At 40.6% G+C, this 15,304-nt stretch overlaps 1 protein-coding gene across 1 annotated transcript in view; it reads right to left on the bottom strand.

The window, feature by feature from the left end:
• ptk7b (protein tyrosine kinase 7b) overlaps positions 1 to 14,607 on the bottom strand; it is a 57,783-nt gene extending 43,176 nt beyond the window's left edge. The window contains exons 1-2 of the mRNA XM_061285577.1: positions 14,286 to 14,607; positions 14,062 to 14,217 (exon numbers count right to left, since the gene is read on the bottom strand). Coding sequence (XP_061141561.1) covers positions 14,062 to 14,158 — 97 coding nt within the window. The 5' untranslated portion in view covers positions 14,159 to 14,217; positions 14,286 to 14,607. The remainder of the gene's footprint in view (positions 1 to 14,061; positions 14,218 to 14,285) is intronic.
• Between the last annotated feature and the right edge of the window lie 697 nt (positions 14,608 to 15,304).

Below are 15,304 nucleotides of genomic sequence, written 5' to 3'. Positions count from 1 at the left end.
TGGGCACTTGGGGGTGCATTAACATGAGCGCTGTGACCCACAAAAAGTAATGTGTGATAAATGCACTCCTTTAGAGTACAAATTTCTATACTTACCGTAATTTTCGGACTATAAGTCGCGTTTTTTTTCATAGTTTGGGTGGGGGGGTGACTTGTGCTCAGGAGCGACTTATATACATATATATGTTTTTTTTTTTCACTTTTTTGGGCATTTAATGGCTGGTGCGACTTATACTCCGGTGCAACTTATAGTCCGAAAATTACGGTAGTTACATCTTTACTTCCTGGTTGAAAAACATAATGAACCCCAGTTTGTATTTATCCATTTTTACCTTTACATTTTAAAATGACCAATTTTATACATTTTTTTTGGTCCAAAAGGAACTTACATAATTATAATGTTTCAGAGAAATGTCTTGACATTTTTTATTTGAACTTTTTTTGTTTATACCCAAAAATAAATTATTGTTATTCAAACAATTATGATCTCACTCATTACCAAAACCATCGTGGTTAATATTTTTTTCATATCATACTATCATTTCCGATTTTCTGGGAGAATACAATATGTCATCGTGAAAAACTCGTGACATGCCTAGTTACACGTTTTAATAAAATAGTCATGCCCATCAACACACATCAAGCAATACTCAAGACTTCTCACTCCTCCATACTAGCCTGAGGCACCACAATGTAACATAAATCTGTCTGGCCTATCTCCACCCCTTTCTTTCTTCCTCTGGCTGCCTGAACGGTTGAAAGTCAGACACCCCGAGAAGCTGGCGGTGGCTGCAGAGGAGTCTGCTCATATTACAAGACAAAGCCCAATCCTCTCTTAGAAAGGAGACACTTTCTAAACCGCTATTTATCACCCAAACCTGTTTTTCTGCCTTCTTCCTATTTCACACCAAGTAGGCAAACGCTGCAGCATTAAGTTGTCGTTTGACTTGGGAGATTCAGAGGGTTAGGACATGTTTAAAAAAAAGTATTTTTCTTTGAGTTTTTGAAAAGATGTTTACTGATGGGACATGATGTGCTGTTTGCAGAGGCCTGTAAAAAAATAGTTGGCGGTTTGACACAAACAAACAAAAACACCTTGTCCATCATGTTCAGTTCTCACAATACTGGGTACGCCTCCTCATACGTGATATTTAAGGGTGTAACGATTCAATTTAACAACGGTTCGATTCATACCGTGATTCATTGTTGCTCATGTGATTCAAGGAATTAATGGGTTTTTTTAGAACGCGACGAGGCTTAAAATAGTCAGTAATTTTTTTTATCTTCGAGCTGAAGTAACAGCTGGTTTACCCGCCACTTCAGCGGACCTTTTTTAACACAAACAGAATATTAACGCAAAGAATCAAGCGCAACCAACATTTCTGCAGGTGAGATGCGCATTGGTGAACACGGTAATAAAAACTCTTACTCTGCTGGCACACTTGTGCCAGGAATCACAGGCATTGTTTGGCAAGAAAAATTTAGGGCAGAGGAGGGGAAGATGATTTTTGTTTACATGTAGCCTAAAGCATGCTCTTGAGTGAAAAGTGACAGTACTTCTGCTCTGTTGCTGTTTTCCTAAAAGTCATGTTCCCCAAACAAACACAAACTATTTTGTATATAATGTTAACCATTTGGCCTATAATTGATCATTTTAACAGAACAAGAAATGAGAATGTTTACGTACATGGTACCAATTTATTTAGAGCATTGTATGTAGGTTGAAATGGAGGCAGTGACTGACTGGTTAGCCCATCTGCCTCAATTGTCGGAGGTTGTGGCTTTGAGTCCAAGACTTTCAGGTTCCACTGAAAAGGATTATTTGCAATAGGAAATGTGAAGAATAAAACATACTTTTACTTTCGGACCAACCTCTTAAAATGCGTTTGCTTCAGCTCAAGAAATGAGTTAACATGATGTTAAAAATGCAGAGATCACTTAATTTTTTTTGTTTTAAGTTCACCTAATATCTATTTTTTCAGACGCCAGGCAAGTTTGCATTTCAGACTGTCAGTAAAAGTGGTTGAAAAGGCTTACTCTAAGCAATTGTATTCTTCTTTCCTGTTCTACACCATCTTGAGAGTCCCTAATAATACAACGGCAACAAGTCAGTTTTTCGGTCACCAACAGACGTTGAATGAGAGCAGAGTCCGTCGGCAAGAAAAGTGACAATTTGTCAGATTTAGAACCTTATTAAAGACAGGGCCATCTTGCGGTTGGTTAAGTTGGAGTTTCCTGTGTGAAATTACACGGTGGGGATAACCAGCTAATGACCCTTTAAGCAGCAGATTAGCCTGGTTTAAGGGTGAGAGGTCATGTCAGGAAGAGGCCCCAGTGTGTCAGAACCTGAGGTTAAACCAAGTAGTGGCCTTTGATCATAAAGTTTTACCTCTGTCCAATATGTAGGACATGCAGCCTAGAAACAAGACTGAAACTTTCAGCTACAGGGTCAAGATACTTTTATCTGAGCATACGCTAACAAACAGCCATTGATCCCAAGAACTAATTTTCAGTGTTTTGAGGCACACCCTGACTTCTCTATCGGACCATAGCAAGTCTACATCGTAAGTTTGAATAAAATGAATACAAACAAAGCTCTTTAACAACAATCCAGCTCTGTAGAACTAGAAACAAACAAACATCCATCCATTTTATGTACCGCCAGACATACACCTTTTAGTTCCTGATCGTAAGACGGCCACAAGATGGCTGCCGACATAGGCCAACATCAAGAGTGCCAAAACCTTAAAATAAGGCCAGGTATCGGCCCAATAACAATACTGATACCTGGGATCAGTACTTGTGCCTTAACCCAGTAAAAAAACAACCGAGATTATTCACCAGACAGCCAAATCAGATGAAGATTTCTTCTATCTAATTGCTGTTGTTCATCATCATATCACTTAGAAAGTATAATATGAGGAAAGGTGGGAAAAACAATACAATCAAGTTGCTGAAACTGAAATCAGTCAAAGTCAGTCTCGAAATTGTTCTAAATGTTCTTTTTAAAACTCCACCATAAAAGTCTGAAAACAATCCTTTGAATGTGGAATGAAAAGTGAGCAGTCTGGCGCGGGTATTTAACCTGATCTAAAGCAAAGACACATTTTCACAAAATAAGAAGCATATGGCTTGACATTCAATTACACCTATTTTCTCTCCAGCCTACTCCTAACAAGAACCACTTGTTCCCCCCTCCCGTACTTGTTGAGGAATCATCCCGCTACACAGCTTGGGCTGACCATCACAAGCTGGCCAACTAAAAGCAGCCCTTCATTCATAAACAGACCTTGAAAGGACATCAGACACACCGCAGGATGAGAATTTCACAAAGTTTGCCTCACAAACATAAAACCAGAAAAATTGACGAGGAAAACTGAGTCACTGCATTAAATCAAGCATAGTTGGCTTACAGAAAAGCTAAAAATAATAAAACTCAACTGCAATTTTACAACTGCTTCCATTTGAAAAATAAAAATCTCCATTACATGGTGATCCATTGCAGGAAGATACTTAATGGGTGATGATTTTTAAAAATCCAGAATACAGTTTACATTGAGATAGTGACAATCCATCAGCAACAATCTCAGTATGTTGGTGGTTAAAACCAAGCTTATCATCCAGTCTACACAAATCTTTTAATTAAGTGAATGATTTCATGGCAGATGGAGAAATCCAGGCGTCATGCGGCTTTTCACTCTCACACAACAACAATTTACTGCTTATTTGTTTAATTGCATTTATGTCAAAAGTGGGTCGTAATAAAACTCAATGGGATCCAGTGCTACATCAAAAAACTGATTTGCACATCAGAATGACTCATGGCTTAGCCCAGGCTCGAGTTAATGAGAGACAGAACCACAGAGGAGAGCAAGTGCAGGACAAAAAGTTCCTGGGGTATTCTCTTGGCAGAGCAAAGGGTCCAAATGCTTTTATTTAAAGAAATAAACAGATGAATTTCCACACAGCCGTATGGTAAATAATTTAACGTCAGATCAGTTTTTTGCTGACACAGTTGTTTCTACAAGGATACAAATGGAATAAAGATATCTCTTGGGAGGGAAAAAAAAAACCAAGCTTCTGCTTTACGTACATTTTTGGTTGGACAATGATCTGTCGCAACTGATTGAACTTGTAAATGTTGGCATAGTTCCACATGGACGCCTACGCTTCCTGTTGTAGACTAGTCTTAAATCGAGTTGATGCCTGTCCATCTGCACTGAAATCTGAGCGGGTATTTCTTTAAGGAGGGGTGGGGGTGACCTCAACTTCCCTGTGACCTTCTAACCTCGCTTTGCTCCATCATGGTCTTGATGTCCTCCAGCTGCCCAAACCACCGTAACTCTTGCCTGAGATTATAGGGCACAATGAAACACTGTTTACTTTGTGCTAACATTTCCAGAGATTGTGTGTAGCCAAACCACAATTTATTATATTTTTTCCCCCTGTGATGGCACTTGTCCAGTTGCAAAACTGTACAGCGTCATGACAGCTGTGGCTGTATGATTGTGGTCACAATCAATTGTATTAATTTTATTTGCTATAACTATTAAATTAGAAATCATAATACTGTAATCAAAACGGGACTAATTCTTGCATATATATCACTCATTTGCTGAATGACACAGATTTTATGACCACATGGCAAACCTCCACGCTGAGATTTTTAAATACGACTTCCCAAAATTTGAACGTAAAAAAAAAAATACAACGAAACTGCACACAAGAGAATCTTTGCAGTATCGGATGGCTATAAATCGATTATATCCCCACGGTTTTCTGATGGTGGATGTCCAGGACACCTTGCCAAAAAAGTAGTTGTAGTAGTAGCTACTTGATTTCCAATTCAGTCATAAAGTAGTACGCAAAATAAGGTACAGTGCAGTGCTGCCCGAATAAATCCAAACACATTTACTGGTCCCAATGGGTTTCAATGAACACATAACGCATCTGTATGAGGAAAATGTATTTACTGGCGGGTGTGTGGGGCCCACAGCTGTGGGAGACTCCGGTCTGGGGTCTGGCAGCATATTCTTTAAATGTCTCCCACCATTTCCGTGCACAAGGGAGCCCCACTCATGTTTAATGCCTTTTGAACCAGTTCGGCGTTATGGAAAGAGTAATTGTGCCAGAAAAAAAGATCAAACAAAAGGAGGAAAAGCTGCAGGACATCCACTCTTTTACAGTTGGAAGGGATGAGAAGCGATCTCGGTTTACGAAAAGTACTGCTCTCCTAAATCGTTAATAGTCTCATAAAATACAGATGTCTTGTCAAGTTGTGCCGAGGCGGGCTTTTCTCGGAAGCACATAAAAGTACAACTTAGTTCTGGGGCTAATATGGATTTGCACAATTTGGAAATAAGTGTAATGACTCAAGTCAATGTACTGTCGTGACCGACATTAGGCATCAAAAGAAAAATTCACATTTTTTGGTCATGTACATGAAATTTGACTTGTGCATTTGACCCATTCCAGCCAACACACAATGTTAGTGTCAATCACTGGAGCAGGGGGCTGCTTAAGCGCCCGGGGAGCAATTTGGGGTATCAGTGTCTTGCTGAAGGACACAGCCGTGTGTTGGAGGGGATGCCTTGGAGCCAGGGGTCTCCACGATGGCAGGTGACAAGCTTAACCACTTAGCCATGGCTGCCCAGACAATATAAAACAAAACAAAAAATGTCTCCTTACTCTCCTTCACTTAACCACTGGAGGTGAAACAACTGATTAGTCAACAACTAATCTATTATCAAATTAATCAACTATTCTGATAAATAGTTATTTAGATGCTGTGTTTAGCTAAAAAACAACAACTAAAAAATGCCAACATTCTTGGAATTTTAGCCTCCGAGTGAATATTCTCAGATTTTCTTAAATAAAACCTCACTGTGAAAAACTGTGATTAACATTTATGCCAATGTTTAGACAAGTAGAGTTTGGATCATATTCAAATTTTGGATTACCATTTTGGACACTAATCATGTCAGGTTTTAAAGGGCTGGAGATTTTAAGCAAGGCTTATTTTATCTGATTCATCGATTAATCACAAAATAATTAACTAAACACCTTATTGTTAAAAACATTAAATACTGCCTCACACAGACACTCAAGAATGGAAGATGAAAAAAAATCTGGTTACTCACATGATACAGTGCACCGAATTGCTGAACAATGCTTGAAACTAAGTTATTGATGGTATTCATGTGATTGCATACTAACACAAAATTCAAATTTGTCAAAAAAGCAACTGGAATTCAACAACTTTCTGCTTGCCTTTGAAGCAAGTAACAAAAAAATACAATAAAAAAAAAGAAAGTTGCTGTGACAGACCCTTTCAGAGTACTTAGATCGTATTTTTCCTTCATAGCAGGCCACTACTGATGTAAATCCTCAGACAAGTAACTGGACGATAAAGGCAATGCGAGCAAACGAGACGTGCACCCAGGGCTCATATGTCACCTCACCTTGATTTAAGATGAAGCCCCTGCGGTTGCCGAGAAGGCAGGGGCCACCTTTTCTTTGCTTCACAAGAAATGACAACCTTGGAGGAACATGCACAAAGCAGAATAAGACGTCTGCCAGCGACCCATCCATAATCACTAAAAAGGGCAACTAGCAAATTACGGCATGAAACCGGAATGTGGAACAGCTAGCTCAATAAACTTGTAATGAATCCTCACAAAATTGACTACAAAGAAAGCAACGTTCCGCACAATTTTGCATTTTGTGGGAACAAATGATTCATTCTTGACTCATTTTTTCATTCAAAAACATTGACGCTGGGCATGGATAATTTTTACACATTATTAACCCTTTTAAAGTGTTGAAAATAGCTTGGGACCAAATCTATTAATGCTCTTGAATGTCTGAGTGCTCTAAAACTCTTCCCTCGTGAGACAAAATTGTCGCCTCAAGCTTGAGAGTCTGACTGTTTTTATACAATAAAGAGTTTTAAATAGTTTGGATCAATTTAAATGAGCTTGTTTTGTCAAAAATGGATCCCTGTAGCGCTTCAGTGCACTGAACTGTGTCAGCCGCAAAGGTCAAGTGCACACTGATTCATTTCATACATATTCTAGCATTTTAATCAAGGACAGTGCCGTAAATAAAACCAAAGATTTTGATATTTACTGGTAGTTCCCCTTTGGGGAGAAAAAAAAAGGCTGCACTTGTGATTTCTCAGCAAATATAAGACAATATTATTGAAAAAAGTATTGAATTAAAGCAACTATTGCCGCCATTATTCTTAATTATCCATCCAAGGTAGCCAAGTCCCATGTTAAACATTTGTTTCGACACACAGTGAGCACACAGACCTGAAGTGACCACGACACCACCAGCTGCTCTGCTGTGGCCACACAGACCAGAGTCAAAAAACACCAAAGCCACACACACACACATACTGTATACATATAAACACACACACACACACACACACACACACAAGATCCTTCCTTGCATAATGTCAATGCGCGCGATGACATTTTTGGAAATTTCTGAGGCGGTGAGGGCTCTGTGTGTACTCCAGTTTTGAGCTCCCATCTGCACCTCAGGAAGCCAACAGCAAAACACACAGCCGCCATATCCTGCACCTGCTGTCACTCAGATCCTTTGGGGAGACCTCAACTTGGTCCTTACACTCTCGATTGTGAATTGTTCAAAATGAGGAAGACGAGGCCATGACCTTTTGACTACGCTTTTTGACCTGGATGAAGGTATACACTATGCAGGGATTGAGAAAAATGAGGTGTGTGGAACAAAAAGGTCCAGGCGGAGATCCCCGTCCGCTGTGACGCAACACTGAAAGGAAATAATCGCAACAAAATCTTTACTTCCTGTGCTAGCTAAAGCACAAGGGGCAACCAGGGAGCATTCATGTCAGACACAACAATTTAGCATCTCTCATCACCTCGACTGATAACAACAGGAAATGTTGTCCTGAGCTTCAGCACCTGCACAGACCACTCCATTGTATTGTAGCAGGACCTATTCAGTTTGTCCATTGAAGGAATTCAACTTGCTGCTAGTGATGAAATGTAATGACTTAATGTGTCATCCAAAAGGGGAGTATGATGATGAAGAAAATCTAGTTAAAAAAATTCCAGTACCATGTGATGGAATCTTTCGCCTTTCTCTAAAAAAGCAGTTATCAAGTTGAATGTACAGCAAAGCAAAAAAAAAAAAAAACATTCTGAATATTTGTGGTAAACAAGAATTCTGGATAAAACTACAAAAAACAAATGTATGTACAGTTGGTAGATTTCCACCATTTTTGGCTACGGTGGTGAGGAAGGATGGAGAGAAGAATGGAAGACAAACAGGAAGCACCTTTGTGTGCAAGTTGGGACATGGAATTTGATTTTCTATGTTCTGAAGGATTCATTTGGAAGCAATAGACAATGAGTTTGGTAAGGAGAAGCGCCAGAAGGTGCCCCCCCCCCCCCCCAGAAAACACCACCCATCTGCTGTCGGTGTGCCAAAACTTGACACACACGACTCCAAGGGAGGCGTAAATTCCGTAAAGCAGGCCAATCTTTAAAGCAATTCACTCGATGGCACGGTTTGTGAAGCTACAGCGAACAAATTGAATGCAAGCTGCGGAAGGTGAAACAGAGTGCAAGTCGCGCCACAGAGAGAGCAGAGGATGAGGCCAGGGAGCGTTTCATTAAAACCACAAAAAAAAAGAGAAAAAAAAAGACCGGGTGGGTAACGAGCTTCTTTCTCTGCTGTACTAATTATTTTCGACAAATAGAGAACAATGTTGGACATCATGTACTCATGCTGTAGCTATGCATCATTGTCAGAAAGAAAAACTGTACATCTGTGATCTGAAGTCACAGAAAAATCAGTTACAAGCATTTGTATAATATAGTAAATTAAATTAAACATAATGTACCGTATGAACTTTGCTACCTTATTGTGCACACTGATTTGTGCTAGGAAAATAAAAGAGTACAACCATGCTTAAGATTAATGTATTACATGCTGAGGAAAGAGGGTGGAAGAATTTAAGCAGTTTATCAGAATGTTTGGAGTTTTAAGCTGTAAATAGCATAAAAGCGTTTCCCACAAGGCCCCCGGCACAAACAATAATTCCGACCGACTGCAGTGTTTTGTTCAAAGACTTAAACAGTCCAGCCAGCAAAGTCTGAAGTACAAAACCAAAGCAGACCTTTGTTTTTCTCTCGCCAACAGCTTTCCAGGCGTTTAAGTAGAGAGGTGGAACATAAAATCACAGAAAGATGCAGTGGAAATGTGAGCTTGGTGATTTTAGCAAAATACAGTTCACTGTTCTGTGTCTTACGCGCGCAGGGCAACGGACTGAGACAAGCGTCGCTTTTCAGGGGGAGTCGAACAAAGACAAGTGACCTAAAAAGATATAAAAGGGCTTTTATTAAAAAAAAAAAAAAAAAAAAGAAAAAAAACAGCAGCACTGTGGAACGTGCTTGACATCCAAAATGAGTGAGCATGAAATCATTTATCCACACACTTTTTACCTGTGATGATAAAAACGAGAGCCAGACACCCTGCTGGCGCACATACCAAACTGTCCAGTCAACTCAAGACATTTTCATTTTTACAGTATTCTGCTGCTCATTATCCTTTTGACTAGCACCAAAAAAACAATCATCTGTACCAGTTTTTGAATGTGACACAACTAAACACAAATACCTCGTTCACCCTGTGCACTTGGAGATGAAACGGCGTTAAAGGTCCTCCTTCCAATTAAACACCAGTGCCCTCGGTTCAATTCTGCTGGTTTGGCGGGCCGATTGAGAGGTGCTCAGCTGTCACTCTGCCTGTGGCCCTTTGCTATGATGAGTTCATTCAGACTCGGCACACAAAGAGTTAATGGCTGCCGGGATTATGCAATGACAAGCCAGACGCCTTTCTCCTCTCTCGGTCCTTTATCCCCTCGCCCTTCTAATGGTAGGGCGCCAAATTCAGCATTCCTGCACGTTTCTATCCGGAGCATTTGAATGCGGCGCCAGTAGCGCGCATGCTTGGCATCGGTGCGGGAACAAAACAAGAATTGTGTTGCACTGTGAGGAGACTCACACCTGCCCTGAAGGAAGGCATACAGATTTACAGCAGTGCGTGACATCCGGAGGGGTTCAAACTAGTAAAAACATCAGTGCTGGTCGTGTCTCAAAGAACCTGATATGATGTTATCTATAATCGCGGCGAAATTGTCCAGAAACAGCAGATTAGGTGTTTCTATGGTGAGAGATAACATTATGAGAGAAAATACAAAGCTTAGCTTTGTGTCTTTGTCTGCGGTCTCAGTTTATACTCTTGTGCATCAATTTGAAATGGTTATATAAATCTATTTTATCTTTCTATCTTTTTACTTCATGCTTAGCCAATAATACAAACTACCATAGCGTTAGCTATGGAAGATGTACAAGGCTGATTACACTTGGAAGTCTATGAAGAAAAACCCACATTACCACAAAGTAGAAGACGCAGTGTGGCGCTTGTAGACAAAAGCTTTAGATCGCGTGCCAAGCGTAGCTCAAGTTCACTCTGTGGAGAGGTTATCTCTCGGGCTCGAGTGTGGGTGACGACTTACAGCCGAGGAGGCCAATGAGGAAAAATCTCATGAGAGCGGGGGCGTCGATGTCGAGTCTGCGTTTAAGTGGATGGGTGTGAGCTGTGGCCAAAAGCAGCTTGCATCCAATTAAATTGCATCAACAGTGGCTCCCCGTACCACATGCAAAAATTATCATTTCAGATTTATTATTATGACTTTGTGAATAGACAATAGATTAGTCCACTCCAAGCTCTAAATATCATTGTGGGGTAGTAAAGTAAAATAGTAAACCGTGACATTGCGGAGGGGTGGGGGATCTGTAAGGACTTTTGTTGCCATTTTTTCTTTTATAAAAAAAACTGTTCATTTGTGGGCAGTAAGATCATTTTATGACTTTGCTTAATTACAAAGCTCCTCTGGTGTACAATACAGTTGAATCATGGCTGCAAAGAACTGAAAACAATGTAGTAACACCTCCAACAAAATAAACTACCAAGGCGGGGAACGTTTTACAACACTACAAAGGCGGCTGTGGCGGAGTCTGCAAGTCAGACAGGAGACGGGGATGCAAGCAGGCACCGAGTCAATAAACAACAGAGATGCTTCCAGACAAGACTGGCAACAACAGAGCCAAAGAGACCCGCGACCGCATAGGAAGGGGATCAACAAGGCCCGACTCTAATCACAACCACAGGATCCGGAGCCAGCACATACACTTTCTCACACACCCACACGGGTCATTAGGTGCAGTAATCATCATTTCAAGCAAACCGCTTGGCTGTTGCAGTCATTTTGTTGGCTTTTGTTGCCCACAGAATGCAAGGCTTATTTTTCACCACAGAGATTTGATCGCACTCAAAAAATGCACAGCTTCAAATAGTTTAACCACCGCACATACTGGCATCCTTTCTTTTTATTAGTCCTCCCACTTTTTTTTTTTTTTTAAAGAAAATTGCTGAAAAAGCACTAAGACTATTTATGTTTGGCATGCAAGAAAAAAATCTATCAGACCAGAGAGACGCAAACTTGGCTCTTTGAATCTGAATGCTTGCCTTGATGTGAGGGGGGCCTTGTGTGGTCCCGACCTACCTTTTTGGCCGCCAAATTAAGGCAAGATGCGAGCATGAGCGTAACACTGCCGTCCGTTCAAACTCGGGCTCAAATGGAGCCACGTTTGATTAAAGGTTGAGGACACACACTGCGCCTTTGAGGATCCATTACTCCTTTAAAAGAAATTCACTTAACCAAGCTCAACATCCTTAAAGACTGAAGACCTGGATTGATTTCAAGGTCACAGACTGGAGGGAAGAGGACAGGCACGCATCAGTTTCAAAATGACAAGAAAGCCAAATCTGAGAAAGCGGGCCATCGTGATTGGAGTAGGTGCAAGAGGATCCTCCCCTGGGAGTGAATCCGTCATAATGGGGTGAGTGCACGCTGCGCACATCTACCACGCAAAAACAAGTCGTCTCTTGAGTTCCAAAAGGTTTCACGTAAGCACTTCTGATAAATGACCAGAAACACGAGCCGCCGAAGACCTTCAGAATTCCTCCCGCAGCCGCACATTCTTTGCAAACGTTGTGATATTCACAACCAGATCTTATTATTCTCGTCTATTCAGCGGCTTCTTTCTGTTCCTCTCTTTGTTTTGTTGTCACGCTCAGGTCTTCGATTGGAACTCTCCCGTCTAACTAGACCGCTGATCCTTGCCTCGGATAAAGCGCAACTATTTAAGCGTGTTCCGTTTTGGAGTGCAGGTTGACCACAAAACAAGCAGTTGTAGGACAAGCTACTTGTTTTGTTGTTTTTGCTTGAATTACACCATTTAATTAAATATTGAATACAATCCACCGACACGTTAAAAGTAGCCATCTATGTGGATGATCATCTACAAGTATGTGGGGAGTCACTAACTATGCTTATGGTGTAAAACTGTATTTTAAAATGACACTATGAGGAAAGCAGGAGCCATTCATAGAAAGAAAAAAAAACTACATCAACACAAAAGGACGGACCATAAATAACATTTTGCCTCCACAGTCTTTAAACACACCAATTTACTAAAACACAATTTGCACGAGTATTTCTTAGTGTCATTTTTGACTCTCTCACGGTCAAAAAATTGAAGACTATAGCTGGGCAGTTCGCCATGTAAGAGGCACACCGTGCTTGCTTCAGGTTTGGCACTTCCAATTCAAGTTTATTGTAAAACTGCAAAAAAAAAGCAAAGATAAATAAGAATTATAGATTTAAAGAGAAATATTCACTCGAACCAAGTCGCTATTTACACCCTCCTGTGTGTCGACCACATTAAATCAAGATGCCATTTCTGTGCCTACGTATTCAAAATAAACAACTAAATCGGAAATTCCGAAAACGGTCAAAAGCCCTCTCGGCTGTCACGACGGTACCTGGCTTGGGTCTATTCATGCATCTTGTAAACAGCCGCCTGGTCCCCCACTGCCCCGCATACAGAGCTCACATTCATCCCAAAGTGGGCACCCTGATGAGGATGGCGGGGGGCGACAGGCATACTTTAACTTAAGAGGACACGCCGCCATTTTGACGACGGCAAATGCAAAGTGTGACGCGCCGTGTTTGACGTTCCTGCTGGATTCGGTTAAAAGTGGTTTTGATACAATAAGCAGTTAGCAAAACTATACGTTCACAGTATTATTGTGCTTATTTTCTCACAAGCAAGGAATCCACAAACCAAGGCCATACTTGCATTATGAATATCGCCCAAGGTCTGAGAGCCACTTCCATCATGCAATATGATCATGGGAAATGGCAGCTCCATGGAAAGAAAAGCCACTGTGAGGCTCTGCTCAGTGATGCGTGTATGCCTGCTCTCATCTTGCATTTCCTTGCTTACAATCACAACCATACAAACATTAAATCCAACTGTGTGACGAGAGTTCTTCTGTAATGGCGTGCTCCACTACAGACAGCATTAAGGCACCCGAGAGAGATAATCAGCCATTTTGAGGGGAAAGGTGTGGATTCACTTCCATAGTGGTAGGGAATCAAGACCACTCCTTAATAATTTTGTGCCATTTATAGGCAACTATTAATCTTTACTCAAAAAGCACAATATAAAACTTCACAATTCACTTATACATAGTTCCTTAGCATAAAAATATCACAAGATGGCCCCAAAGCAGGAGTTATGGGATAGGACCACTACAGTATTGCCTGAGCCCACAAAAAATAAATGAGAGTTTTTTTTAGTGTTTATCAGAGAATAGGTTCCAAAAACAATTATGAATAGGCGAATCCGCAAGTAGCAAATCTCGGGGGAACACTGTAACCCGTTAAGCAAATAATTCAGTATAAGCATAAATGCTGAGAGGCAGAAAAATAAAATGTTCTTCCTTAAAATAACAGATGGAAGATCATTAACCTGCATTTCAGTATTTTTTTTTTTTTAATGCATGTTAGTTTGTGCATCCGTTTTATTTATGAATGCATGCTAATTTGTGCATGGATAGTGTATGAATCCTACAGTTTGCCTTAAGTTAATGTACCAACCTTGTAAGCAAATAATGAAGACGGCGTACAGCGGGTCTATTCGGAGTCTTCTCCCACCCTCTCCGCGTCGATTCTCGGCCACTCTTGTTAGATCCATGTCCTGAGCGTGGAGCTCGGTGGCGCCGCGGAGATTCTCTCCAGAGTCGTGAAGCGTGACTGGGAGCGTCAAAGGGATCCGCACGTGTTAAATGAGGTTCCCCGTGTGATCCGGACTTGAAGCTCACCTGGTCGATGAAGTTGACTAGCGGCTAGAAGAAGGCATGTGGAGACGGGTCACTGGTTTCCAAAATCGGACAGGAGCGCACTCGATAGAAGACGCGCCGCGCCGAAAGTTTCTCAAGCAAACCTGAAAACTTCTAGTAATGCAGAGCACCTGTAAAATCGTGTTTTGTTTTGTTTTTTTATATTAAGAAGCGGACTGCGCTGTTCCCTTCTACCCGGTCCTGAGATGCCGACCAAGGAGCCGCTCGAGTCTTCACTGAGTGGGACTTTGTTTCGCTCCGTCCGCGGTGTTTCCAAGTTGGTTTCCTCCCACTTGCCTTGTGAATGTTTGTACAAGTGTGCCAAGTTACAATAGTGATAAATTTGCTATTCCGTTTAGAGTTTCAAAATAAACGTGATTTTAACCTTATGTCTAAAACCTGAATAAACCAAAGTTAATGAATAACGTTTGACTCCAAATTGGTCATTTTGTCACAACAAAATTAAATCACACAGTATTTAAAAAATAAAAAAAATAAAGTTAAGTTTTACTCTAATACAACGACCGTGTGTAAAACAGTTTAACGAAGTCCGTTGTCAAAATAGTAATTGTATTTTCAAAATAGATACGCGGTTGTGTTTTATTTACTTTTTTTTTCTTGTTGCAACTTCCGGTACAGGTCCTAATGAAAAATTTAAACAACATTGCCACCTGCTGGTACAACAAACTTGCATGCATGAGCTTTCAATGTGGAAAGGAGTACCAAGATTTAAACCCAGAAACTCCTAACTGTGAGGCTGATGTTATCACCACTCATCACTGTGCTGCCACATCGTTTTTAAATGTCAATATTTGCGCCTGAAATTAAGTTTGCACACTTCATTTTTCATGTTAGCTTTATGCTATTAAAAGGTTTATGTGCTATATAAAAAAAGATCAGCATGAATCATTTTATATGAATAATCTGTACAAAAATAGACAATCCAGGTAAAATGGTTACACAAGTGCGCACAACCATTTCGAATATTTTCTATATTTTTT

Source organism: Syngnathus typhle, linkage group LG8 (genome assembly GCF_033458585.1).
Source record: "Syngnathus typhle isolate RoL2023-S1 ecotype Sweden linkage group LG8, RoL_Styp_1.0, whole genome shotgun sequence".
Lineage (NCBI taxonomy): Eukaryota > Metazoa > Chordata > Actinopteri > Syngnathiformes > Syngnathidae > Syngnathus > Syngnathus typhle.
The sequence above is the reverse complement of the archived record's forward strand: the minus strand, read 5'-3'. Positions and strand labels throughout refer to the sequence as shown.